The sequence below is a fragment of the Meleagris gallopavo genome, chromosome 5 (assembly GCF_000146605.3).
Source record: "Meleagris gallopavo isolate NT-WF06-2002-E0010 breed Aviagen turkey brand Nicholas breeding stock chromosome 5, Turkey_5.1, whole genome shotgun sequence".
NCBI lineage: Eukaryota > Metazoa > Chordata > Aves > Galliformes > Phasianidae > Meleagris > Meleagris gallopavo.
The window spans coordinates 5147322-5175275 of NC_015015.2; the positions used below are offsets into that span (position 1 = coordinate 5147322).

The 27954-nt window shown below is 44.7% G+C and overlaps 1 protein-coding gene across 7 annotated transcripts; it reads right to left on the bottom strand.

Annotated features, from left to right (window-relative positions):
• Positions 1 to 9: 9 nt before the first annotated feature.
• Positions 10 to 27947, bottom strand: PAK6 (p21 (RAC1) activated kinase 6). 7 transcript variants are annotated; one of them, XM_010710845.3, is made up of 12 exons: positions 27532 to 27947; positions 20697 to 20997; positions 20189 to 20304; positions 19492 to 19566; positions 14086 to 14294; positions 9792 to 10409; positions 7001 to 7492; positions 6637 to 6770; positions 4686 to 4812; positions 4341 to 4466; positions 3573 to 3707; positions 10 to 1891 (listed from the first exon to the last, which is right to left on the bottom strand). In XM_010710845.3, exons 5-12 carry the CDS (start codon positions 14287 to 14289, stop codon positions 1724 to 1726), a joined length of 2004 nt encoding a protein of 667 aa, XP_010709147.1. In that variant the 5' UTR covers positions 14290 to 14294; positions 19492 to 19566; positions 20189 to 20304; positions 20697 to 20997; positions 27532 to 27947; the 3' UTR covers positions 10 to 1723. The 7 variants fall into 7 exon arrangements, with proteins under 7 accessions (XP_010709147.1, XP_010709146.1, XP_019470848.1 ...); XM_010710844.3 differs by having other exon boundaries at positions 20189 to 20381; XM_019615303.2 differs by lacking the exon at positions 27532 to 27947 and adding an exon at positions 22920 to 23140 and having other exon boundaries at positions 20189 to 20381.
• Between the last annotated feature and the right edge of the window lie 7 nt (positions 27948 to 27954).

Consider the following 27954-nt stretch of genomic DNA (forward strand, 5'->3'; position numbering starts at 1 on the left):
CAACAGACATATGAATAAATCAAGGTCTACTTTAATTTAAAACACAAGTGCAAAGGATTCACAACTACAGGTGAGCAGGATCACTTGTTTCAAATTATAAATCTTCTTAAAGCCCTGCTCTTTTGCATTAAAAAAAAAGCAGAATATCTGGAATACAGAAACATTTTACATCAAAAGCTTTCCAGTGCAGCTCAGGAAGAGCTAAGCAAATTCATATCAATTAATTAGCTTTATCAACCCCAAACTCAGACATCCAGTCGGTGCAGACCACTACAATCACTCTACTGGCCACAGGTAGAGTGGTATCGAGAGGCAGCAACCTCATCCCTCAGCAGGCATCTAAGTACTGGAGCTGAATCACCCTCTGGAGGTGCTCCTCTTGCCACGGTCTACAGAGGCAACCGATGTGCTTCGCAGTATGGGCATCCACCATTTAGGTGACTGACAACAGTGCAGATGAATTCCATCCCAAATTACTTCAAGTAATCAACTGTGGCTTCAATTCTGAAGCAGGATCTATCATTGGAGTAAACAGCAGAGGATAGAGATTATCAACATCTTCTGAAGAAAATGCAATGAAGAGTATCTGAGACAGCACGACTGTCCCAAGAATAACTTAATTTTCAATAAATTTGTATCTGAGTTTGAAAACGGGATCCCACTTTCATACATAAGACACATTCTTGAGACCTCACAACAATATGCACCACCACTGTACAACGTGACATCCTGACCTAGAGTCCAATTACCTCAACTATCTCACTGATCAGAAACTGCATCATACAAAATACCTAAATCTATTTAAAAATAACTGTGAGAGCTGCTTAGACAACCAGAACCCTTCTGAACATATCACCAAGGGGGTGAAAGGGGAAGGATATACCAATTACAAAACATACATAGAAAGTTTCCCATCTCTCCATGTTCTGCAGTAGCGAGCAAGGGAGAGGGAGGCTGAACAAACAGCCTTGCTTTGCACATAAAAATCTCTCCTGGGATATAGGCAGGACAGCAGAAACTTTTTCATTCTGTCTCCCAGAGCATTCCCAAAGTGTTACCCTTCCAATGGTCTCCCCTCCAAAAGTTTAAGGTAATGAAATGGATTCAAGACTGACCACTAAACCATACATATTTCTCAGCAAAAGAGAAGCATGTTGATGCAAGAGAGCCATTGGAAAACAAATATGTACATATCACATCTGCTCCCTGGGAAAATATGTACAGCGTTCTAGGTCCACATTTAACTGAAGATTAAAATAGTCTCTGGAGAAAAAAAATTGTGAAGTCATTGTGCATTGTTGGAGACTTGAAAGGCATCTGTGCCCCACAATGTACATTTAGGTGAGCTCAGTACTCCAGTGTATGTCTGACAAAGCGAAGGTCACATTTCTAGTTGGGAAATTTTGTTTCAGTTCAGTAGTCAGCAGCCAAGGTTTGCAGGAACTTGCAAGCATTCAGATACACAACCTTAGATCCACATACAACTGCCATTCTTTGGAAGAAGTGATCCAGAAGTCATCCACCTTTGCTCTTGAGAAAAACACGGTCTTATTGAGTATGCATTGATTGTCTTTAGCAAAAGAGAAGTCACAAAGGCAGAGAACACAAGGACCCATCCTGTGAGAAGACTGCTGATGAGTTCCAAGCACCATTCACAGGACAAGACTTCCTCGTCTCCTGATTGTCTGTTATGTGTTACCTTTTCCCAGCATCTTCCGTGAAGTCAGCAGGTAGAGGTACGCTTTCTGTATTGCTGGATAAGGGGGACCAGGCACTCTGGGAGCCCTGTCTGGAGCAGAAAGGGATGATCCAGAAGTTCCTGTGCCGTTGCTCTTTCTAGCGGCTCCCGTGTCAACATCCTTTCCAAGAAATCTCTCAGAACTGGAGAAGTCTGTGAAAAAGCAACCAACCAATTCAAGCCCATAAAGCAGACAGGCAACATTTGACAACAGGCTACCAAGGGAGCATTGCTTAATTCAACTTTCTAAGTTTAGTTTCTAAGATGAATGCATGCCACGTCCTTTAACTGAAGCTAACTTTGTTTTCCATTTTGTTATTTGCTCCTTTCTGAATTTCAGCTCTTCCTGCTCCCTGAGGCACACCAACTTGGGTGTGAAGGGTTGGCCAATTCCTTCTTTTACTGGCCATAGAAGTGTGGGAAAAGTATTTAAACTGGACTCCCAAGTAGGTTTTGAAAACCTGGAAATTTGATGCTTGAGAAGATAAGAAACTGCAGAGCAGCGTACCATGTGAGCATGGTGAGGATGGGTGGATAGTTGGACTAGATGACCCGAGAGGTCCTTTCCAGCTTTAATGATTCTATTTCTGTGATAAACTAAATTTCCTCTGCCCTTTAAAATATGCACATTGAAGCATATAGTTGAGTAGCCAGGCTCAAGAGCCGCTGAAAAACTCTGCTCATCTCTTGCTGATAGTAATCCTCTGTGTCATTAAAACTGAATAAAAAATGAACTTGGTATATATTCATTTATTTTAATGCCACTAATTAAATCCATTTTAGACCAGGGGCATTTTCTTAGCTCTCCCTGGTTAGCTCAGCAGTAGATCACGAAATACTTTTCACAGTGAGCTACAGCTTGTTTCATGAGTGCTTTGAACAACCACTGTGATGGCCAGAGGGAAAAGGCACAACACAGCTGAGCACCAGGACCCAGCCTTTATCACCCTGTCAGAAAACCTGCCTACACTTCAGAAAAGCAGCAGAGACCATTCCAAGGGGTGTCTGTTTAGCTTGTTGCACCCCATACCACAATAACTGACCTCAGTGAACATTATGGGTAATCAGAATGGAGGGCTGAATTCACAGCAGGTGCTGGGCCCCATTTCGGAGAGCAGGAAGAGAGGAGGATGGAGCTTGCTTCCCCGGACAGCAGTGAGCACAGCTCGCCTTGTGAAGGACTCTAGCTTTCACAGCCTGCAATGGGGTCATCCCACCAAGTGATGCAGACCACAAATGGTTTTACACTGCCTATGCGGATCCTGAATGAGACCCTGATGTTTTAATTAGGGTTGCAAAGGCAAATAGGAAAGACAGCAGCTGTTGATGTTTGAGTGTACGCTGTTAGCTCAGAAGTCTGCTCTGTTAAATAATTCAGGTTTAGCAGCTGAAGATATTCTGATTAATTGGAAAGGCCGGAGAGCTCAGAATGCTGCAGAAGCTATTTGATCTCAGAGGCTTGGACTGAAATGAAAGGAGTACTGTTCTAAGTGAGGACTAAAAGGTAATCACTATATTTCTTATGTCACTGATAGTTTCATAAGAAACCATGAAGATGAGCTAATCTTCAAAGTACCTGCTCCACCTGAAGCAGCTTTGATTTGCACCATCAGGTTTATGCCCAAGCGACCTTATATTATTAGGACTGTTTCCCAAAACAGCCACTAGCTGTCAGCAGCAGCTTGCATCCATGGATGCACCAGGGCCAAAGAAGATCCCCAAGAAACATTGTCTAGCATGGTCACTTTCACAGCCAGCTTTACAGGGAACAGCTGGTATGTGTGTTTCCCCATGATAATCATCAGGTTTACAAGTGTTTTGCCAATATGCTCACCCTGTGGAAGTTTTTCAGTTTGGGAGGAGGACTGTCACGGAGTCTCTTCATTGCCTGGACTGGAGAATCACTGAAATAGGGGGGTTCTCCATCCACCATCTCTATCACCATGATCCCCAGAGACCAGATGTCCACCTATGGGGACAATGACATGTCTATACACACAGCTCAAAGCAACAGATCCTTGCTTTGTTGCTTTCACGAAGGTTACAACACCCACTCCACCTATGACAAATGTTACTGGGAGAGTAAAACATCAATCCCCTTGGTGCTCTTGGATCCCTGACTGCAGTTTAACAAAGACAGCTTTCCACTGATCCATGCTGTGATTGCAACATCCAAAGGTCTGCAAACAACCGCTTGTGCTTTACCTGGACAGTTGTTGAACAGTACAAATCCAGCTGCTGCCACCTGCCCATCATTTCAGAGCTGCCATTTGTGCCTTCCCTGCTCTCCTCCCCACCCTTCATGGCACCGATTCATTTGCTGATCCACATATCATCACAGATACTCCCTGCTAACATCTGTTCACACTGTAGTGTACACAGGCACATGCCAATCTTCAGGTATAAGTAAGGGTAAGTTTACACCTTGTTTCAGGAAGCGGAATTGCTTCAGGTCATGTTGATACATCACATTCAAATCTGCAGTCACTGTTAGGTTTCTATTCCAAAGAGAACCTAGCTGCTTTTCCTAGAGACCTTAATGCTGTGACACCTCAGAATACCATTTCCTACCTCTTCCGACATCAGGGAAATTGCCCCTTACCTCAGTAGTGTATGGTACCCTTGCAATAACTTCTGGAGCCATCCAGTAGGGAGTACCTACCAGGGACTTTCTTTTAGGTACATCTTTACTGATCTGAGCACAGAAACCAAAATCTGAGAGCTTGACCTGTGCAAAGAGAAAAGCAACCAAACTTTAACTACGTGGAACTAAATGACCTTAAAGGTCCCTTCCAACCCGAACCATTCTACCATTCTACAGAGGGAAGCAGGAAAGGTAAAGAAGAAAAAAAGGAAAATGACAAGACTGTGAACAGAAAGGAAATAAAGAAGCAGACTAAGGCTACAACAGCAGAATTCAGGAAACATTTTGGCCAAGGAGACCTACCCTTCCATCCAGTGTCAGAAGAATAGAGTCGCTCTTAATGTCTCGGTGAATGACCCCCTGAGAGTGAAGGTAGGAAAGAGCCTGCAGCACTGACTCACACACTGTTGCAATTTGCTCTTCATTTAGCCTGAAATTAAGGACATAATTTTTTAATGACATTGTACCCTTCTGTGGATAGTACTAAATCACAGTCACTATCAATGCTCAGTGCAGTTTCATGCAGCTAGATAATCTGGATAGTCTTATGCTTAGCTAAAGGTAGTACAGATTATAAACAGGGGAAGAGATTAAATCTTGAATTTCAGTAATTTCTGTTAGCACACTGTATACAAAGATCAAGAACCTCATCTTTAGCAACTTGGAATACCAACACAAGAACCCTCATGACCAAGTGTAAGAAAAAGAGTAGAAATGAAAATTATCTCTTGTATTAGGAGCCAAAGCCAGCACTTTCTGCACGTGTAGACTGACTTAAGAATTGTAAATCATTGCTGAAATATTCTGAGTACTTTTGATTCTCAGCGCATGAGCTCTAAGAAAAGCTGATACGTCTGAACTCTGTGGTTCTCGAAGATAAGGAGGTATATGTTCAACGTGTAATGTATGGAATTTGGTTTCAGTCAAGTGATTGCATGGTGTAAGAGAGATTATGAGGGGATTAGCTGACTCCTGGAGATGCAAATCAGTTATCACCTTCAGCAAGTATTTAATGAGGGGAATGAGGGTGTTTTCCTCCCTGTGAAAAACTGATAAAGGCTTGAAGCTTACTTTGGATAAATGTTATGGTTATAAAAGATCCTGTTTCCACTGTGTGGAAAAACAAGTATTCATTAAAGGGTTCAAAGGAAGGCTTTGTGAAATAACATCTAGGCTGACATCCCGCAATGGAATTCAATCTCACTACATAAACCTTTCACAAGCCTTTCCAGATTATTATTATTTTTTTAATCTGTAGCTCTATTGGCTCTACTAACATCAGCTACAAGCTACAGGAGTTTCACTGGCTCTGCAATGCAGTAACTCAGCATTCTTTGGGACTAAACATTCCGTTTCCTGTCTGGAAGCAGATACTAAAGAGAAACCCTGGTTCTCCATCCCTGAGATGTGCCTCTGAACAATTAGTTATAGCAATACTACCTAACTGCAATCCAATTCTGGAGGTTGGTGGCCCTGCCTGTGGCAGGGGAGTTGGAACTTGATGATCCTTTGGGTCCTTTTCAACCCAAGCCATTCTATAATTCAAATAAGATTCTGAATTTTCAAAAAAAGGAAAGCTTTTTCTTGGTCAGTGTTTTCTTTGGAGCTCCCTGCACTAGTTTACAGTTGTAAGAGGTGCTCCAGGGTTGGACAGACATCACCAGAACTCTTTGTGAGTGGGACTCTAGAGAGGTCATTCAAGAATGACTCCTTTGCCCTACAGAAACGTTTTGGAGATTAATGAATATGAAGTGGTGTGGATACCAAAACAAATTTAGGAGAGTGTCCAGGAGTTGCTATCTTTAGGCAGCGACATTTGGGAAGGAGTCCAGATCTCAAGGCTCTGCTGCACCTTAGTGGAGGAGTTAACCACCACTTCAACCTCACTAAAGTTGTACCACTGCAAACAATTTGTGTGTTTTTTAATAGCTATTCAATGGGCTTCCTGGCCAGGATGCAATGGAGAGTGTAAACAAGACTTTTTAAGAGTACTGTGCTTTACAGGGGAGGTCATCAAACAAATGAACCATGGGGATCCAAGGGGATCAGAAGTGTAGTGAGTTCCTTTCTCCACCAGAAGTAGCATTGCATGCTCCCAATGGATGACAGTGATAAAGCATAGCAGTTTCCGGGCACTAGAATCGCAAAGCATCACAAGAGCTCAGAGGGAAACTACTCCTTCCAGAAGTCTCTGATCTACTGTTGGCTGTGAGGTGAAGACGAAAGCGTTGATGTTTGGGATATTGCTTCTCACCTGATCTGAGACACAATGTCAGTGAGGGCCCCTCCCTGCAGGAACTCCATCAGTACCCAGAGCTCCTCTCCCACCAGGTAGCTCTTGTACATCTCCACTACGTTGACATGTTGGTAGTCCCTCATTATCACCACCTGGAGGGAACACCACACAGGGAACAGCTGATCACCAAAGCACCACTAGCCTTACCCACAAAGTCAATATGCACAGTCACTCAACTGCAGTTGCCTCCCTCCCCCAGCCATTCTTTTCCTTGCTTCTAGAATAATTCTGTTAAAAAGATGCCTCTTGCTCTTCCCACCCCTCCTGTTACCATGGCTTATGGTGTGCAGCATAAACCCTTCTCTTTATTATAAAAACTCACTTCATTGAAAAGGAGCTCCCGACGCTGCTGCTTCCTCAGATCCATCATTTTCACCGCCACCTGCCGCCCCGAGTGCTTCTCTCGAGCAATGCAGACGATACCTGTGGACCCTTCACCGATCTTTATGTAATTCTCCAGCAATGTCCGCGGATCTCCTTGGTCCACCACCATCCTAAGGGCAGCTTTGAACTGCTCGTGAGTCACAACCACGGGGTCCTCGCTCGCCGGCTGCCCTTTCCCAGAGGAGTCCTGGGGAAGGTGCAGGTTGCTGGAACTCGTCTGAGTCTGCCGGTTTCGGGGAGATCCGGCTGGTGACGGCCTGCCTTGGGGCACCGCTATCGCCTTCTCTGCTGTCGGTGACTTCTGGGGGGTACCGGCTTCCGAAATGAGCCTGGGGAAATCGGATGTGGGCTGATCCGATGGGAGGGATTGGGCTTTGGCCGCGGGGCTGCGCGGTGAGCCCCACTGCTGGGGCCTGAAGAAAGCAGTAGGCTTTGGGAAAAACGGAAGCAGAAGAAAGGAAAAGTGCTGATTAGGTTAATTTGGAGAGGTATGCATCAGCTAACATATTTTGTAGCAGACCCAAGATCTCCAGGTTCTTGTCTCCAGCTGCGTGTCTGGAGGAAGCCACGCATCATCCATGTTCAAGAATTAAGTTGCAGAGTGGGAGTTACGCTTTAAGGAGCTCCAAAATTGCCCACAGAGGTTGTGGATCCCTGCAGGCTTTCAAGGCCAGGCTGGATGTGGCTGTGGGCAGCCTGGTCTGGTGGTCAGCGACCCTGCACATAGCAGGGGGGTTGAAACAACATGATCATTGTGGTCCTTTTCAACCCAGGCCATTCTATGATCCTATGATTCAAATGAGGCAGAGAGGCTCCTGAGATATCAGTAACAACAACAAAACACACACACAGCAAAACCCACAGTAAAAACAGCCCTTGTTAAAAAGCATTCCAGCCTCACCACCAAAACTCAGGGGCAACCTGAGTTGCAGAGCATTTGAAAATCCTTTATCCCTCTGTGTCTCTGATCTTCCTGTATATAAAAGGAAAGAAGATTCACGCCAAAGCTGTAAATCACTTTGAAGTCTTGGCCTAATTCCCTTTGGGTAATTACACTCTGCCTACTGAAAACTCTCCCCGCACATTCTGCTGGTACCTGCAGAGCACTGCTGTCGATCAGACACAGAGTTAAAGCTGTTTTGGGAACAGCATCGTGAAGCAAAGCAGCTGCAGGCTCCATCCCCGCAGAGCCACCTGCACCTCACCCTATCCCCTGCTCACCGCTGCCCTCAATGACTTTGGATCAGCAGTGCCCTTTCCTGGAGCACTCAAAGCCCTTTTGGAGACCTCTTGCTCATGCTCCAAGCTGGCCCAACCCTGCTGGTTTACGAGATCTGCTAAGATCACAGCCTGCAGTGATGTGGCTTCGGGATACGCATTCCCATGTTAGCTCCACACGGATTCCCCAAGCAGGAGAAATCTTGGAGTGCTCACACTCACCTTGGAAATGCTGAGCAATTAAAACTGAACAGCATCTAGCAGGCTAGGTATAAAATACATCATCCTTCCTTTGTTGCATTTACAGCAATGGTGGATCTGACAAGGCAGCACTTCAGAAGGAGCAAAGCAACCATTTGTATTACAGCACAAATAAGAACTTCAAAGCAGCTGCCTTTCTCGCTCTCGCAGTTCAGACAAATTGCTAACAAAGTTAATAGCATGGGCATGGGAACTGAACGTAAGCAACAGAGAACTTTTTTTCAAAAAAGAACATTCACTTTCTTCCATAAAATAATTGTCTAGACTTTAATTTCTATGCAGCTTGGTATTTAATCAGGGATTTGTGAGAATGGCAGTATCTGCATAAGCAGAGTCTCAGACCACGGCCGTGTGATTCCGTGCTGGCACTGCGGTGCTGCAGTGCACAAACACAAACTGTCAGAAGTTACTTCCTCTTCATTTCCCAGCTCCACCCCTGCGGTCCTGTGCAGACACGCTCATGGCAACGGAATATCTATTTCCCAACTCTTGTTTTGTCTCAAAACGGAGGGAAAAAAAGGGGCTTTATATAACCTAGAGCATGCAAAAGGGCACAACTCGCATGCAAGCTCGCACATGTTTGGCTAACCACACATCAGTATTGTTTCCTGCCCCGGGAATGTGACAGCCCCTGTGCACACAGCTCCAGTTTCTGGACGTTGTGCTATGTCAGTGTTCTCCCAATTCTCCCAGGCCAAAGCAAGGAATGCTCCACCTTCCCTGGTGCCTGCACTCAGATTTCCTGTCCGACAGCACAGTGGGTCGAACAGGATGGATGCAAGCATTCCTGTTCTAGGCAAGCCTGCAGACACAGCTACAACCAGCAAACTCCTGAAGCAGTCCTATTCTGCACAGGCAAAACAATACATACCTAATGTAAACGATGGCCATTTCCCGAATGGCATTTGTGTTAGTACGATTGCATTTAAGTTATGCTTTTATAACAGCAGAACGGCAACGATTAGTAAGCCCCCTATCTCCTTCTCAACCTACCTACTTGCAAGAGCACAGATGTGCTAACAAGGCTTTCCCATGCAGATCTGGCTGCCATTTTGAGCTGTGCCTAGTGGTATATGGTGCAAAGCTCAGGACTGTGTGTCTCCTCTAGCCAGGGCTATTTTGATTCCAGCATTAACCACAACAGTAATGGATGGTTGTGCGCTGTTTGCAATCAAATTTGCTCAGCTGTGAAAGGAACCTCTGGAAGTGTAAAGACAACACTGAGCTCAAAAAATACTGAGTAATTGTACCTTTATATGCAGGGAAGGGCCTGACTTGTTCGAGCTGCTGGAGGAGGGGAACACGCTGCGTAACAGCCTCCTCTTCAAGCTATTCTCCCTCGATTTGGAGCTGGGGCTGCCTTCTCCTGAGGGCCTAGTGTTTGCCTGTCGTACCAGACAAGGTTGAGGCCAGCACTCTTCCGAGCTCCTTTTGCCCACCTTGTCACCGTCCCCTGGCAGAGCTGGCATGTGCTGCAGACAAGAAGCACGCTGGAGACAGCTGCTGTCAGCGTCCTGGAACTCCGAAGGCCCAAGGGACTGTGCTTTCATGACCATACCATTAGGGTGAGACTGTCCATCCAACCTGGGTTTGTAATCTGGCCACATAGTCTGCCTTCGTGTCACCTTGGTCCCACCGTTGCAATTGAGGTAGTTTCCGTATTTGTCTGCCCACTCTCCCTCAGGGCTCTGAAGATACATATCTGGGGGTCTGTCTTCCCCCAGGAGGCCAAGGGACTGAGCTCTCCTTCTGCTGGTGGGGCTCCTTCCCCTCAGAGTGTTGGAACTGATGGCAGAAAGCTTCTGGATATCGTTGAGTATCCCAGAGATGTAGCCTTCCACTTCCACGGTGCTGCCCCTCACGACTGTCTGCAAAACACACAGGGAAAAGGTGAAAATGTTAGAGCTGTAAAATTTGAGGTTCAGATTGTTTGACAAGGGTTATGTTTTGTCTGTGTAGCCAAAGCGGACTCAGACTTCTTTAACAGAAGTAGCACTGCTTTCAGAACAGTGCTGCTGCTCTTGCCACCTAATGGCTAAAACATCAGAGCAAAACTGGGATGTTGTCAGCAGTTATGGCTCCCTTCTGCTGGAATTATGCTCCTGAAGAAGTTACAGCATACTGCAATCTCCACCTGCCAAAAACCACCTTGCTAGTCCAGTCTAAGGCCCATCTCTTCCGTGTTGCATTCTCAGCAGTGTTGTAATCAGCCTCCCTTAGTCTGGTTCTCTCCCATTTTTGCTAATTCATTTTAATCTTGACCAGTGAAGACCACACTGGTCCCAAACTATATTCCTCCTCTGTTTTGCCAAGCTATTATAATTAAAAATGACGAACGAAGGGTCCCAACAGCTCACAGCTTGCTTTGTAAGCAAAGGATAAAGAATAAGGCATGCATCCAAACAAGCCACAGCACTGTAGAAGTAGGACATTTGAAGCTGTCAGTATATTATATGGCATTCTACCTTGTTTATTCTAGAACTGAAAAGCTTACAGAAGCTTTTTAGGGCTGGAAACCAAAACGTTTCATTTCTTCACAGAAATTCACAGCACAGAATGCCTCCTACACTTTCATGAACCTCTGCCTGAGGAAAATCCTTCCCTGGAGTAATGGCAATCTCCTGTTTGCTAACTGAACTCTGGGGATTTTCTAAAGATGCTGAATTAATTACACCAAGCCTAATATTTAGCTGGTGCAAAACAGCAACTCCAGTAATTTCAGCAGAATGCCACCACAGTGAGCAAAATGAGCATCTGGTTCATTCAGTGTCTGGGAATGAAAGGCAGAGGAGAAAGACTTTGTCAAACAAGGTGAAGGAAGGATAACCCAACTCATGACGTTGCATGCACAACATCACCTGTAGCAGAAAATTCTGCTCCTGCTATACCATCCTCACCTTCTAGTTAAAACATCTTTCAATTAGACTCAAGTCACTCCTGTTGTACCGCATTAAGTCAGTTCTATCTCCCCAGTGCGCAGTGAAGATGGGGGTTAACTGTATTCTAATGTCTTGCTTAAAGACTGCATCGAATTAATGAGTACACATCCAAATTTGAGCCAAATCTGCATGGAATGTTCCCACCAAGATCACCTCTTTCTAACCAAGATTTAGAAGTGATATTTTGCATAAGAAAATTGACCTTTTCCAAGCTACTCACAGTGCATGTTAAAAAAGGAAGAAAAACTATGAAAAGTTGAATTCAGAATCTTATGCCTAAGTGCTCAGTACTTATACATAATCTTATTTTTGACTGGTATCATAGAGCGGGAATTTGTTGGAATGAAGTTTAATAGAAGCCATCACCTTTGGGATACAATCTAAGAGAATCACAGAATGGTTTGGGTTGGAAGGGACCTTTAAGATTACCAGGTTCCAACCCCCTGCTATAAGCAGGGACACCTCCCTCTAGACCAGGTTGCTCACAGCCCCATCCAGCCTGGCCTTGAATGCTTCCACAGAGAAGGCATCCAAAATCTTGCTGGGCAACCTGTTCCAGTGTCTCAGTGTTTGCATTTGAACTAAATGGGGGCAAAAACAAACAAACAAACGAAAAAAAAAAACAAACAGTTGAAGATATTTCTCTAGTTTTTAGATACTGCTGGGTTCTCAACGTTTTGCAACACCTTCCTGATTTTGCTATCCACAGATGTGTGATATGTGAAAGAACTGACCAGTATCACACTTGGGACATCATTTCTATTTTGACAGTGATGCCTCAACCTGTTCTTTGAGTATGCTTTTCCTAATACTTACAAAGAATTTGCCCAGTTTGCTCTGGGAATGCCATAGGTAACAATGTCAGGAGCCTAAGGCAAGGCATAGGAGAGATCTATCATCACACTCTGACCCAAAGTCTTCTACTTCATGATTGAAGGAAACTCCATTGCTCAACACGAGTGTCTTGGTTTTGACAAATCCTTGCTGGCTGCCAGCTCTCACACTGTTATCTGTGGGAAGTGGTTGCAAATAGATGACTTGCTTATTTGTTCCAGTTTCTTTCTGGGAATTGAAATTATTCTGCCTGATCTGTAATTCTTTGAATTTTGTTAGACCCAGCTACTTGAAAACATCCAACTTATTTCAGAAGTATGTTTCTCTCTTATTCTAGCCTAGCTCTTACCCCTTTGTGCTTGTGTTGTGCTAGCGTGCTAATCACAGTTAACCTTTTCAATTAAGAGTGAAGAAAAATCATTAAACATTAAAAAACTCTCCATGTCCTCTGTTATTAACTTCCTTCCAAAATGAGCAGTGAACAAAGTCTCTCCTTCATCCTCCTCCTCAGTGTGCTTATGATGTTTCCTGAGTGCCCTTTATGTTCTCTGAGAATAACATCTCTCTTTGTGCCTTAGCCTTCCAGTTTTTTCCCTCCATAAATTTCTTTTTATTTGCCCTTTCTAACTTGACCTAGTTTCCACCCATCTGAGCAATCCTCCCGCAGTTTAAGCTCATTAGAGCTCTAACCAAGTTGGGCTCCTATTGTATATTTTCTCTGGTTCTATCACCTACTACGTTTACCTCAAAGCAGATTCAGGACACCACAAAACAAAGGGCAATACGTCCTCCCTTTTTATTTTGCCTATTCTTCCTGAGCAGATTTTTTCCTTATAAATCAGCATTCTGTTCAAATGATACGCCATTTAAATTGAAGTCTTGGTTTTCATTAGTACCTGCATTATGCTAAAATATAGTCCCATATAGTCCTCAGATTTTAAGCAACTGTGCTCAAAAGGCTAAGGATGTTCAACAGATAGACAGCTATTTCCTTTTAAGTTCCTCCTGAAATCCAAATAGTAATATCTCCATTTTGTAACCTACCTTTCAGTTTTTAGGCCCTCATAGGACTGAGTTTTTGGTTGTTTTTCAAACAGAGAACCAAAAGTTCCCAAAGGCTAGCAAGACTTCAAATGCAGCCATTCTGTCACCACCTATCATTGCCTTTTCCCAGAGGTCAGTGTGAATCTGTCTCTCTTCACATACCAGATCCCTGAAGACTTAGGAACACACAGTTTTCTGATGACCATTATTAATGACCATCCAAGCAAGGAAACCATCTGAACTCACCCATCTGCAAGGATCAGTACCTTTTTCTCCTTACTGAAGGACTTACTTTAAGGAAATTCACCTGTTTACTATGTCTCACATTCAAATGGCTGTTTTACAAACCCTATTAGCCTAAACCCAAGTACAGCCCTGTTCCCTGTTCTTCTTCATTCATTCAGACATTCATGAACTGCAAGCTAGTACTACCCTGCTCTCTCCCACTCAGGCTTCCCTGTCAACTTAATCACCAGCCAAATTTGCCCACCCACGAGAATGACAAGCTGGTTATTTGAACAGTGACACTACTGCAGCTAAGGATGCTGTTGTCCTTATTTCTGATGAAGTTACTATAAACTCAAAAATAGTGTTACCAAAGCACAGACCACTTCCCATCCACTGAATTCCTTACAGACCCCATCCTTACTCCTGCTTGAATACATATACCTCAACATTCCCATGCTGCTGGCTCAGGGAACTGGAAAGAGAAGTCCCCTTCTCTTACCTTCATAGGCTGGAGCTGCATCCGGGTGATCCTTGAAGGGTCCACAACTGGCTTGGGGCGCCTCAGCGTGTCTAGAATATTCTGCCATTGAGGTGGCAGGCCCACAAATTTGCCCTCTTTTGGGTCAAATGAAGTGTGGACACGATGCTCGAAGTTCTGCGGAGCTGAGATCTCAGGGCGTTTCTTCTTCTTCTTGCGGAACATGATGTCTGAATGAGAGAAGGCAGTGCCATCAGTGCTCCTGCACATCTGGATCATAGAATCATAGAATGGCCTGGGTTGAAAAGGACCACAATGATCACCTAGTTTCAACTCCCCTATGTGCAGGGTCACCAACCACCAGACCAGGCTGCCCAGAGTCACATCCAGCCTGGCCTTGAATGCCTGCAGGGATGGGGCATCCACAACCTCCTTGGGCAACCTGTTCCAGTGCATCACCACCATCTGTGTGAAAAACTTCCTCCTAATATCCAACCTAAACCTCCCCTGTCTCAGTTTAATACCATTCCCCCTTGTCCTATCACTATCCACTATCCAGGATGCTATCTGCCCAACTGCTAACATCACATATCAATTATATTAGCTAATTATATTGTATTAAAATCATTCTCAGTAACAAGCACTTGCACAACCATGAAGCTGACATGATTACACTTGCTGATTTGTAGGAAATGTCCTAGCAAATTGCTATACTGTTGTAGCACTCTAAGAAATGGACCCAGATGTGCTGCTTCTGAACTTCTGGAAATAAAAGGACAGAGAAATAGTTGAAAAATAGCCAAAATCATTGAAAAGAAGGCAACTCTTCTGATTGTTTCCCACAACTCAGTTAATAATCTTGTACCTGTAACATTTCCCCTAGCCATTCATTGATTCAATATAAACTATGGTAGGTGATAAACTACTTGCATTTAATATGGCAACACATAATGTAACATAATGGTTATGATAACCCAGCAGCCCCTACAAGGGGAAGTGTTTATATGTCATAGATGGGTTTTTGCACCATCTACATCCCCCAGCCACGCAGTCCATCCTTGGTGAAACACAGTCTTTGCACACTGAAAGTGCCCACTGCAATCCATGACTATTACAGTAAAAGTACAAAAGAGGGTGGGAGCTCCTGCTTGGCTCAGAATGGGTTCCAATGGAAACCCAAATACTTCTTAATGGAGAGCTTGAGGGAAGAGAGGCCTGTGCTCCAGGTCAGCACTGCAACTACTCAAACTCCGTGATCTGCCTCTAATGCCCCTAGGTGCTGCACATTAACTAAGCATATCTGGAGTGCTGTATCCAGTGCTGAAGTTCTGAATTGCTGATCACACATCAGTCATGGCAGCTACTTGAACCACCAGAGCAGGGGCATTACAGCAATGTTACTGCTTTAAACTGTATCTTTCTTTCTCCTGCTCCTAATCTTGCAGCTTCATTCTTCATCCCATCTCTATTACGATACTCAAGGCATAACACACACTGTCTTTTAAGTTTGCTTTTTAATGGCGTCACATGGCAAGGGGTCCTGAAAAATGTGGTTTTAAACACACCACAGCCATTAGCCCTTGCAGAATCAATTGTTTTTGAACCAGAAGACAAATCATTACAGCAAACTGTAAGGCTGAAAAGGCTCAGATTTACAGCCTGGGTGACATCTCAGCCCTAAGCAGAACAGCAGCTCAATGCCAACATATCACTTTGCATAAGCATAAACAATGTGCATTTGTGAATTTACATTACATGACTGTACCTGCCAGTCAACACCTGGAATGCACTTAATTCCTCCATATGAAAGCATCAAGTCCAAATACAATACAACACCATGCATCATTTGCTTTATGTAGTCTCCATCAATCTTTGATCATAAAGACACTGCCATATCAGACAGGTGGTTTAAAGGTACTCTGCATCACTGAAATTCATACGTTGTTAAAAATAGTGATTGCAACCCACTGGATTTCAAATAATCTGTGTAGGTTTTGCATCTCATTGAGAAGGTCTGTATTTAAGCAGTCTCCTCTCACTTTGTGGCTTTCATGCAAAAGCTGTTTGTTTTTACTTCCAATATCCAGCTACAGAATGTTGAAACAGAAAACACAAAACAGGCCTTTTCTAATTTAGCAAGAAATTAATACAAATATGTTAAGCATAAAATATTTTGTAAATCAAGACAAACCTGAATTTAAACGCAGACAGCATCCCTTTAATACAACAACACAAACACTGTGACACCGATATTATAATAACCTCCTAGACTTCAGTCCTTCATTCATTGCTGACAATTGGAAGAAATGTCACAAACAGAAATAATAAAAGTCACTACCACAAGACAAAAGCAGTCGGAGATTGAAATTCTCTCAGCGATCCATTCCTGCTGCCTGGGAAACCACGTTAGATTTTTCAACTCCAGATATAGCTGTTCCTAGATGATACAGTTCCAAAAGCTGTCACATCTGCCAGTGAGCATGAGAAAAAATCCCACAGCATCCAGAGCAGGGGGAGGGATCGGTGGGAAGGAGGGGCAAGAAGAGAGAAGGGTCAGGCTCCTAGGAGAGGGAGGGGTGGGAAGATTGGGGATGGAAGAGAGAAAGGGGAATCAGAGTTAGGAACAGAGCAAGGACTGGGAGGCAAGCAACCCAAAGGAGGCACAGGGCACAGAATAGAAAGAAGTAGATGGAAAAGCATTATCAGGAATTGCTCGTCACAAAACAAGAGTTCAAACCAGCAGACAAAGGGGCAAGCACACACTTCTTTAATCTGACTTGCCACCACCCTGCGTACATTCAATTCTGTGCTCCGTTGGTATAGATATGCTGCACTTATCTGTGCACATGCTCATTCACTCACACATACACTTGCTGATAGCAAAGCCAGCAGAGAGCTCCTTCAGCCTCACTCGTGTAGCTTCCAGTTAAAAATAAGCTCTCCCTCCCCCTCCTTGCTGCAGCAGCTGAACTCACTCGGTGCTTATTCTGCTGGTCTCACAGATCTGGCCGCAGCTCACTGCATCCCTCCCTGGGCAGGAGATAACAAGCAGTGCCCGAGCTCAAGCAAGCAGCTCCTGTGATTGCTAAACACTCCCCCAGCTGATGATGCTGACCAGCCAAGGAGAAGGGAAGAGAGGAACTCAGGACCTGAGGAACTGCAACATGTGGGCCAGAAGATGAAGAAGATCCCAGAGAATCCACCAATTAAAAGGGGAAAAAAAAAAGTATTTCCACATTTTGCTATACAGATCACTAATTTAACACATTTCAAGTGCAGTAGAAGCTAAATAGGCCACTATCAAAGCATGCTGTGGGCATATCTGCTTATGTTCATGTACACCTATGTACATGAGAACATGCACAGATGGTAATCGCTGCATTCCATACCTTCTAAACCCCTCATGTTTACCCCCCTGAGGATTCTGAGATGTTATTTATAACAAACTGCAGATATTCACAGCATTCTGCAGACAAAGAAAAATGACAGGTTCCTTCCCTGAGGAGCTTCAAAATCTAGAAGTGATTTCATACGGAAAAAAAAAGACAACAAAGGGTGGGCAAAAAGGGGAAAGAAAAGGTAAATAGTCTGAAATCTGAAATGGGATGTAAGAGCAGAGAGCCTCATAACCAACAGCCCCAGCCACATTCATCTGCTATACTCATTTTAAAAATGCTGGTTTAGATACTTTGCTTCCCTAAAAGAAGAATGGATGTTTGCCTGCTGTGCCATCACTTCCCCTGTTTCAAGTCCTTTCCTTCCACTCCTCTCACCCCCACAGCTCCCAACAGCAAAGCTATGTGTTGGTATGAACTGATGGAATGCTCTAAATCCTGCACAAACACACACACAGATTAATATTACATTAGAAATAAGCTTAGAGGGAGATATCTCTGTTATACTGCCAGGTTTAATTCAGACAAATGAGAAAAAGAACCCAACTGCTTGACAGTTTTTGCACCACTGAACAGGGTCTGGAAGCCTATGGCGCTATCTCTTTCTCCCCATTTCCTTGCTCGTACATAAGAACCGAAGCCTAAAATACAGTGAATATCTATCTATGAAGGTTGTTTTGGATGCTGCTCAGTGCCACGCTGCTAGGCATGTTTTAGCCATATCAGACCACATTCATTCTGGAATGTATATAAAAGCTCTTGTAGAAAGCAAGATGTAGCTACGGAGCTTCAGTCTTCACTCTAAGTCAGCATAAAGATGTTACCAAGATTAGAATATCAACATTTTGAGCTCTGTCTGCAAAAATTCAGATGAAAAATAACATCTCGTGTATCAGAGAGGGTTATGTTGGGACAAGGGAAAGGGGCCCCATCTGGCCTACTGGGTCACGTGGCAAAGGAAGGAGGCAAGGCGTTAGGCTGCATCTGGGGAGCAGGCCACATCAAGCACAGCACGCTGAAACACTGAGTGCCACGTCTTGTGGTTCTGTCTGTGCTCCTCCATACCATGTGGTCTATAGTCCATGGGATGAGCAAACTGCAGCCCAGGCACAGAGTCCCAATACATGGGAGGAGAGCCCCGCAGCCTGGCTGACTCAATGCCTTGCTACTCACTGCTGCTATTAAACAGTGATAAAGAAATTTAAATCATAACAGACCAGACTTGGCCAAGTCCCCACTCTGTACTCTATTGCACAGAACGCGCACTACTCCGGAAGCATGAGAGGCCAGAAAACTGATCCTCTAGTTCAGAGCCTCCCATGGCAAGATCTGAAAGCCTGCTGCATCAGGATAACATGTTGATTAAACTTCAGCTGCTCTTGCTAACTTATATACGTGCAGAGGTGACCTGCAGCTCTTCATATCATGAGACTTCTGCATGATAACTCCATGGGCACTGAAAAGGAAAATGATGTGCAATGCACACTGGAGAAGCAGATTAAAAAGAGCACTCTTTTTTTTTCTGGTTAGAGACAGGAAAGTCAAGCTTCTATAATGCTTCTCTTTCTAAATGAAAACCAAACAAGACTTTCCCACGTTTGCAAGCCATGGCAATAGAACTTAGGATATTGTTTCCAGGTACATACATACACTGTGTGTGCATCATCTAGGCAAAAACAACCCCGGCACGGGGAACAGGCTGTCCATCTTGAAGCACTAATCCAGCAAACTACTTGTTGATAGCTCTTTTCCTTATTTGATCAGCTGTCTTTGTTACTAGGTACATAAACCATCGCTTGTACTTAGCAGACAGGACATGCAGATCAAGGCACAGAATATGGAAATCAATATGCAGCTTCATCACGCCATCAAGAATGAGGCTGTTCAAAGGGAGAGAGAGCCATACAGCAGCATTCCAGTCCCCAGCAGCTCTAAAGGGGCTCAGCTGCTCAGATTTTACCTTAATTCAATGCTTAGAAAAGCAGAGGAAGACTCAGCAAACATCCCAAAGCCCCATGGAGCTCTCACTCACCAGCCACAAACTTCTCTTCTGTTGTTTGCTTTTTCTTCAGTACTCTCTCCCCAAATACATTAAGACATTAATGTCCTGGCAAAGAAGAAAACAGATGCATCAGCAAACATTTGTGGATGAGACTACTTTCTGTAGCTGTGAGATGAGATGCATGTCTGTGTACGTTGGTTAGCACTTGGACAAAAATAATTAGGTACAAAAGGGCAATAGAATTGTTGATCATAACTTAAATAGGAGGAGATTAGATGGCTTTCAAATAGCCAGGATACACTCACACGCCCAGACACACAAGAGTACTACCATGTACTGTTTCAGTAGGTGTGCTGAAAGCATCTTGGCTAGCACTGCTGCCAGGTCAGGAGAGCAGACACAAGGGGTTCTAATTGGTCAGTCAATTAGGCTTCTTCATCAGACATGGCAAGGGTCCTCACAGATATAACAGACTTCAGAGATGTTGCTACGCCTCACATAAAAACAATGAGCATGCATGCTCCTGACATGCTGTCAGCTTTCCCAAGCATCACCCAGAGTAATCTTAACCCCTCCGTCACCCCGATGGTTTAAGAGCATCACCCTGCAAGATTCAACAACACTCTCCATCATTTTCACTCATTCATAGGTTAAATTGCAAGACACCACAGACCCACACCTCAGCCCATCTGAAAGACAGTGGAGAGCAAAAAACTGAAGATCTTACTGGCAGTCCAGCAATGCCGGGAGAGGACAATTCCAAATGAGAAGAGAAAGAAGGGTCTGCAGGGAAACTCTCCCACTGCCATGCAGCAAAGCCGATTGGAGGATGGTGTTGCTGGGCTATAGGAGTAAAGATGAAGTGAACTCCTTCCCAAAGGAATCCAGCTCCTGGATTTTCTCGCCTTCCAGAACCATCCCTTGAGAGGAAAAGATTCCATGACCCCCCTGAACCGTCCGTCTCTCATTTTGCCCAAGGCTGGCACTGCCAACGCACGTGTGATTGCCGTGCTTGCTCTTGGAAGTGGCAAGGCTTAGCTGCGAAGGGAAGGGGTTAAGCCAAAGCAGCACAGCCACTGGGGAGCAGAGACATGAGTTTAAACTGACAAACCCAGTCCTGTGTAAACAGAGGGAACAAACTGCACGGAACAGCGGCCATTAGGACAGCGTGGCTACTGCTTTAAAGCAAGCAAGCAAGTCAGCGTGGGTCCCCAAAGCAGCAGGAGGGAGCTTACCCGTGGCTCCTCATTGCTCCGGACCCAGTGGTGAGGTGGAAGCTCTCTGCCACCGCAATCCGCTGAGGCGCCGATAAACTTGGGAGAGAAAGACGGCAGGAGAGAGCGGGAGAAGGAAAAGGGGTGGAGGCACTCCTGACATGTTTGCACAGTGCCTGCTTCACCTGAGCTGCTGAGTTTGATTTCAGGGCGTGGGAGCAGATGGGACACAGGCACGCTCAGCACAGAGGAGCCTCAGATCCGTGTTCCAAGGAAAAAGACACGCTGGTAGCAGAGCCTCCCAGGACCATCTTGACTTCTCCTGGAGGGGGAAGAGAGAGGGGAGCTCGCTCACACCTGGGCACCACTTACAAGGGCTCAGGCAAGAAGCTTAGGATGATCATCTCCCATTTCCCTCCACCCCTCCTCATTTCATACTGACCTATTAAAGCTTCGCCTTGCTTGTTAGCTCCTCTCTCTCTGCTCCACAGCCTCAGGGCCTGGAGCTGCTGCAGCTCCTAACAAATCCCGACATCTCCTCCCGTGTCGCCTGGCTCCAGACTTCAGGACCTGCCACCCATCCTCTGTCATTCTCAGCAGGAAAGCTTTGATAGCCCGCTGCATTGCTGGCTATAACAGAACCCACCAATTTATTTGCATTGCAGACGCATGGTACATGACCTGGTGCTTTTACTTCTCTCCTGTTGCTCGGCATGAGTCAGTGCTACAAGGTCTGAAGGCGCTGCTATCACCCTATAATCCTGTGCTGTGCCTCAGGGTTTGCTGGCTCGTGGAAATAGAGGTTTGGCTAGGACACGGGCAGTGCTGAGCAGTGCACAGGTTGAAGGGGTCAGAGGCTTTGGGGATTACAAGGGGAGAGGTCAGAGATCATATCAGCAAACCCACCGGCTGCTCTGCAAACAAAAGTGGATTCTTGGGCTTCTACCAACCACCAACAATAAACAATGCTGGCTTAAACCTAAGCTAGGTACTGCCCTTAAAATGAAGAAATGTCATATTAGCTGCTTGTGCAGCAAAGGTCTGCCAGCACCTTGTACTACGTTTCCCCATTCCCATTTTCCCTCTTACTGGTTCACCAGTGGTCTGATTCACTGGGGTCTGGCAAAGACACTGAGGCCTGTTACCTCACAGCAGCATCCCTGGGGTGTACGAAGAAAAGTTAGCCACTTTCTGTCCAGGGTTTGGCTTGTCTCCCTCTCCATACACAGATGCAATAAAAATTTTTACATTAACAGTAAATAAGCTACAATCAAGAGAGGGGTCAGCATTTTTTCACTGAAAGGCTAGTGCTTACAAGAGAGAAAAACAGCTGTGGAAGATCAGAGATGAGGAAACAGAATGTAACCCTTCTAGGTGTGGAGGAAAAATGACACTGAGCGCAAAGCATCGCCGTCATCTGTCACATCTACACCTTGCTGATGTGCCAATCAGCGAGGAGTCAGCCATCTCCACAACCACAGCAATGGGAGTGTTGCAGAGAAATGGCATTTGTATTCTACAAGGAGTCACCCAGGCTTGGAACTGGCTTCACATTTGCATACGTATTATACTTTATGTTTTTACATGCTAAGACAGTCTTCTAGAACGAGGTGCGAGCTCTTTATAAATGAAAGAGCCTGATTTTACTTGTCAGGACACAAGCTTAGATGGAACCGAGGTAGCTTTGAGTTGGTGTGAACCTCTGCTGCCTATAATTTTAATGAAAAACTAGGGCACTTTCCAGTCTTCCTCTTCACAAATTTGGTCCCAGCAGTCCTACACACTTTGAAGAAAAATTTACCAGTAAAAGTGACGCATCTCTAATTTCCCCCTTCAGTGCTTGTCCCTTTATTAAAAAATCTTACCGCTCCTTGCCTGCCCACTGCTCGCTTCTCACCTGGAGAGCTGCACGAGATAATGTAAATAATTATGCACACACATTTCTATAAACACACGCACACACACCCCGCTCCACCTACAGCTGCTACGCTGCACGCTGCTCATTCCAATCCTTCTGCCCTCCCTATGGAAGCCATCACCAGCAAGCAAGAAGTGCTGCAGGGCACACTGACTAAATGCTTGCATTGCAGCCTGCTTATCTCATCTATTTACGCAGCAAATGGCCATTCTGTACTCTGTGTCAGACATATAGCAGAGCAAATTTCAGATAAAAACTGCTGATCTCTCCTCTTTCCTCATCCTGCCCATCCATGGCAATGCGGCAGGACAGAACCAGTTCCTCACCTCCGGCTTCAGCTTTGTTTGAGCCCATTTCATCTGTACCACAGGTATAGTAACTCTGATGCATTCAGGAAATCCCAGTAAGGATTAAGGCAATCCCATCCATGCAGCTAGCATGTGCTTCAGAGCTGGATCTTCCAGCAGAGCTCCTCTGTGCCTTGGGATTCGCTGGGAAGTACAGTTGCACTTCCATTAGTAGTGCCCCTTCTCTTCCAAGGCTCTTGATATCCAGAGCAAACTGGCCAGGGAAGTGCAAAGCTATGCTAACATTTGGGACACAGGGGTCACTAGGAGAAAGAGTGCGTTGCAAATCCACAAAGCATCAGCTGGTGGGAGGGAGCAAAAGATAGAAATCAAGTCTGCAATTCTCCTAATCAGCACCCAAGATTAGCCAGGACTAGAGATGAGAAGGGAGTATTCCAGAGGCTGTTTCACTTTAAATAAGTGCCTACTGTTTAGCTACCTTTCCCCAATTGCATTCAGAGGTGGGCAAAAAAATTTGAGAGCACTATCTGCATCGCTTGCTTATGTGCTAGGGCTATCTCCTGCTTATTGTGCATTGCTGATGCTGTAAAGGTAGCATCCTGGAGATCCCATCAGGATGAGGTCTTACTTGCACTCCCACTATGTAAGCTTGTTAGGTGGGCTTCTAAGCATCCCCCAGGATTTACAACATCATGCTCCTCCAGACAAGTCTGTGCTGCCCTGTCCAAGAGGTAGGAGCTGTGCTTCCTGCAGAAGTCAGGCTGATAAGCCTTGCGATGGCAACATGACAAAGTCAGCACAGCCCATCTCTTCACAGATCCTGCAGGTCACCATTTTGCACTCCAGTAAAAGGACTGTGACAATGCTTCTTTCCCCCAGAAGAGAGGCAGCTTAATCCGTTGTTTTTCCAAGCATGCTGCGATCCTTAAAGATGCTATAGAAAGGCAGATTGAAATCCCTGGCTGACATAAGAGGAATACAGACTACAGCTCCTGTTCAGAATAACTAGGTCAGCCAGCTATTGCAGAAGTATTAACCAGAATTCAGACAATTCCTCGTGGCTAAAATAATGGCAGCGAAAGCCTAATACCATTTGCTGTTATCAGTGACTCTCTACCTTTGGGTACGTTCAAACCCAACTCTTAAAGGCCTTGAATAATTTGAGGCCTGCAGTTTACGCTTGTCAAAAGCCAGCCACATGGCTCAGTGCAGTAAAGCAGGCTCCCACCCCATCTGCTGCCCTGTGGAGGCAGGAAACAACTGCTCTTGCTGACAATATAGCTGAAGGCATGCAGCCCAGCTCAGAGCTGTGCTGTTAATCCAGTGCTGGAGATTGGGATCATGGCCATCCTCCCAGCAGTAACCACCCCACAGCAAATGCAGGAGGATGCTTTGTACTGCAATGGTGTGTGGGTAGCTCATTTTGGAGTAAGGCTGGTAGAGGCAGAGAGCAACAGTTTGAACGGAACCTAAGGGAAAGAGGAGGGGAAAGAAGCGGGGAAAGTCTGACCATCCCAGCTGGGATGAGTCTCCAATTTTTGCTCAACCCCTTCCAGTTGCTGAGGCTGGGCCAAGGAATCCCTTTCCTCTCACAGGCACTACTGCATGCCAGTCATTCATTCTGCAGCTTGCTTTCCCTCCTCCTGCAGCTACCACACCATGCAGCTAATCAATACAGCTACTCGCATTAAAAAAAAAACAACACTGTTTGTTTGGTGAGGCAAAGAGGTAGGTGAAAGGTTAGCCCTGGTTATTTAATTTTTTAATTAATATCTAATCTATTTTTAACCTCAGATTGTTTCAGGGGCCTGGCATACAGCTCAGCCGCACAAGTCAGAAGCCAGCAACCTGTCGTGCTGGAACTGGACCTTCTTGTTCTGCCACTGAAACAAGCATGCCATGATACTGTACCCTCAGTTTCCCTTATCTCCATGAGCTGTCAGTGCACTGGAGTCCATAGGGTGGTTTGCAAAGGATCAGCAGGTTATAAGTGGTTTATTAGTATAATTCAGAAAAATGTGAGATGTGATATTTTCATCTCAAGTAGCAATTTCTACAATAGAGAAAAGATAAAAAAGTTAAATGTTTAAATGTTAAAGAGTGATTTTTGGTCTTTCCTGATAGAAACTAAGTCACTGATATAGACATAGGTAAATATAAATGCTTCAGCAAAGGTTCCTTACAGAAATACTTGGGTCATCATCTGGAAATTTTTTTCATTTCCTTCTCAGCAATCTTAGTCCACAACACATTATGAAGGTGACCACAGGCCACAGATTAGAAGTAGCCAGGTAGTGTAGGTGAGCAGGTGGCAAGCGACCTGAAATTCTATGAGACTTTTTAAAACATGCTTTTAAATGGCACAGAAATAAATGGCAACGCTCTTCATTGGCTCAGATTTACATCACTGAGGCTGCTATTTTGCAGAGCTTAGAGAGAACGTATTTAGAAGTTGGAAGAGCACACAAAAGCCTTAAGAGCTTCTGCAAGTTTGTGAGGTGGGAGCAAGAGGCAGAATTGGTATTTCTGATCTTCCACACTTCTCACTGTACACTCAGGAGTTCTGATTGCTGCAAATTAATTATGTGCATACCCAAACTGGGCAGCTCACAAGCATGAACAGCTCAAAAATGGCTTGCCCAGAGCCTGCTTTTTTTTTCTACGTGGCTTTGTGCAGTGCAGAGAGAAAAGTCAGACAACTGGAAGGCCATCAGTAGGACAGCAGATACTACAGACAGCCCATGCTAGCAGATTGATATTATGAGTTCACTTGTCTCTGCTTAAACTGCTGAGGATGTTCACCCTCTAGTTTGAAAGAGTATGTATCATTATGAGGAACATGTTTTTATACAATGAGGTGCTGAGTATCTCCACAGATAGGAATTACTCATGTCCTGCTATTATTTATTTTGCTACTAAGAGTCTTTTTGTTAGCAGGAGTTTTAATTAAACACCAATACTCCTCTCCAGTTAGCATCCCATTTACCTATCTCCTGAGCTACATGTTCTCTAGCAGTATCATTTACTCCCTTGTATTTACCCACCCCTCCATTTCTCTCAGATACTGCAGAAAGACAGCTTTTGTCCCCATAATCCATGAAAAGCGATACGAGATTTTATCAAAGAAAGAAACTAAAACATGCAAGATAACATGGTGCTCAACACTGGTTATGTAGGATATCCATGAGCTTAAATTGATGTCAAGTGACACAGCCAGAAGCAGTAGCGTCTTCTGTACCCCAAAGCCACACCTGCCTGCAGTCTGTCATGCAGCACATTGCTCTTCCTGACCCTCTTTGGTTCCCCTCTCTGTAGCTTTGCTTGCACACATATTGCTTGCAGTAGTGCTTCCTTCTCTGTCCTCTGATGCTGAGTCTATGATCTGCAAATATACTGCTGAGTATATCTGGAAGGCTTTAGGAGATCACGGTTCATGAAGTCCACACAATGGGTAAACACCTCTTCACAGTTTTTGTTTTCTCTGGATAACAAATCAGATCATAATGTGTTCCAGACTTCAAGTACACAGGATTCTTGGAAGCTGCCCTAGATTAATGTTTTAAGAGTTATTCATTAATGATCCCCAAGTGTCAGAGGCAGAATAGATGACTCCTGACTGTGACGCTGGCAGACATTTCCTCATCTCAACTATTCCTACAAAGTGAATCAAACTGCGGCAACAGCGTCCAACTGCATAAACTGCTCCTGCACCTGGCAAAGCCAACTGAAGAGACAGCACCACATTACGCAACGACTGCTGGCACCAACCCCCTCCTGGCCATCAGCCCTTGCCTGAATTCTGGGCACCAGTACCCTTCTCCAGGCAATCTCACCTAACCGCTCTGCAGTCTCAGCAGAGCGCAGCTTCCCCTCTAGGCACTGCTCAGCTAGGAAGAGTTTCAGGTTTGGGTTTATACTGGGGAGAATGCGATACTGACGATAAAGGTTTTTTAGATGTTACTCCTCATTTTTTCCACAGTCATAGCTGTCTATTCAAGGTTTTTATTTCCCTACCTTAAATAAGGTAGCTCTCTGCTGCTTTCTGGCCTCTGTGCAGTTTTCAGCAGAGATGAACTGGTTGTTCAGGTGTAGCTTAAAAATATATATATGTTCTATCTCCCTGCTCTTGTTTCAGTAGTATTTCTTCACACCAAGCCTGAAAAGAAACTTCGAGGTCAAGTTCCCAAGACAGGAACCACCTTCATTTCACTTCCAACAGAACAAAAAAGATCGGTGTTTGAAACAAACGACAAGATGAATGAACTGTAAGCTCAGATCTATTTACTTAATCGTACTTGCTTTCACACTGTTCCTACAACGCTCATTATTCTACTGTTTAAATACACAATTCAGGACGGTCAATGGTATTTACCACTAGCATACAGGCAGGCTAAAGGTAGTGTTAAAAAAAAGCCCTTCCTCCCATTTCTGTGGCTTCAGATCTCACAAAAATCAGCTTCCATTGGCTAATTTACATTTCCCGTCTAAAAAGGGAGTGCCAGAAACATCAAAGATTTATCTCTGTTCTACAGAGGGGGGAAGGCAAGCAGATTTCAGAAGCCATCTCAGTTTTAGTGCTTAGGATACTAGACCCTGTTGCCCCTTCTACCTCCCAGAGTTGGAACCTTACCTGGAAAAAAAGATCTCCGAGAAATACTTCTGGAGTTAATTCAGTCCCTTTTTCCTTCTGACTACAGGTTGCTGCTTGTCTTAAACATGGGAAACATCTCTTGCTTCAGGCGAAAATTCTCAGCAATTTCATCTTCAAGCTTCTTCAGAAGAATCCTGGTTCAGTCTCATACACATGCAAACACATGGAGCTCACAGCTGCTTACTCACCAGCATCATCCTAATGCCAGCTGCCTGGAGGAGAGTAGCAGAGTGCCAGACTCCCCCTCTTCCTGGCAGCCAGCAGAGGTGTTAGAGGAATACACCAAAGGTAAAGCAATCTCAAAGGAGTGGAATTGCAGTGATAAATTCCAGTTAAAGCTGATGAGACCTCAATGTAGACACATACCAGGATTTGTAATGCAATGAATCACTGTTTTCTGGG

Coding starts and splice junctions, on each gene's coding strand:
- PAK6 (XM_010710846.3), bottom strand. CDS start 14,289: ATGTTCCGCAAGAAGAAGAAGAAACGCCCTGAGATCTCAGCTCCGCAG. Junction 4,813..6,636: donor GACATTGTGTCTCAGATCAG/GTGAGAAGCAAT, acceptor CCTTAATTTCAG/GCTAAATGAAGAGCAAATTG. Junction 3,708..4,340: donor GGGTACCATACACTACTGAG/GTAAGGGGCAAT, acceptor TTGTCCCCATAG/GTGGACATCTGGTCTCTGGG.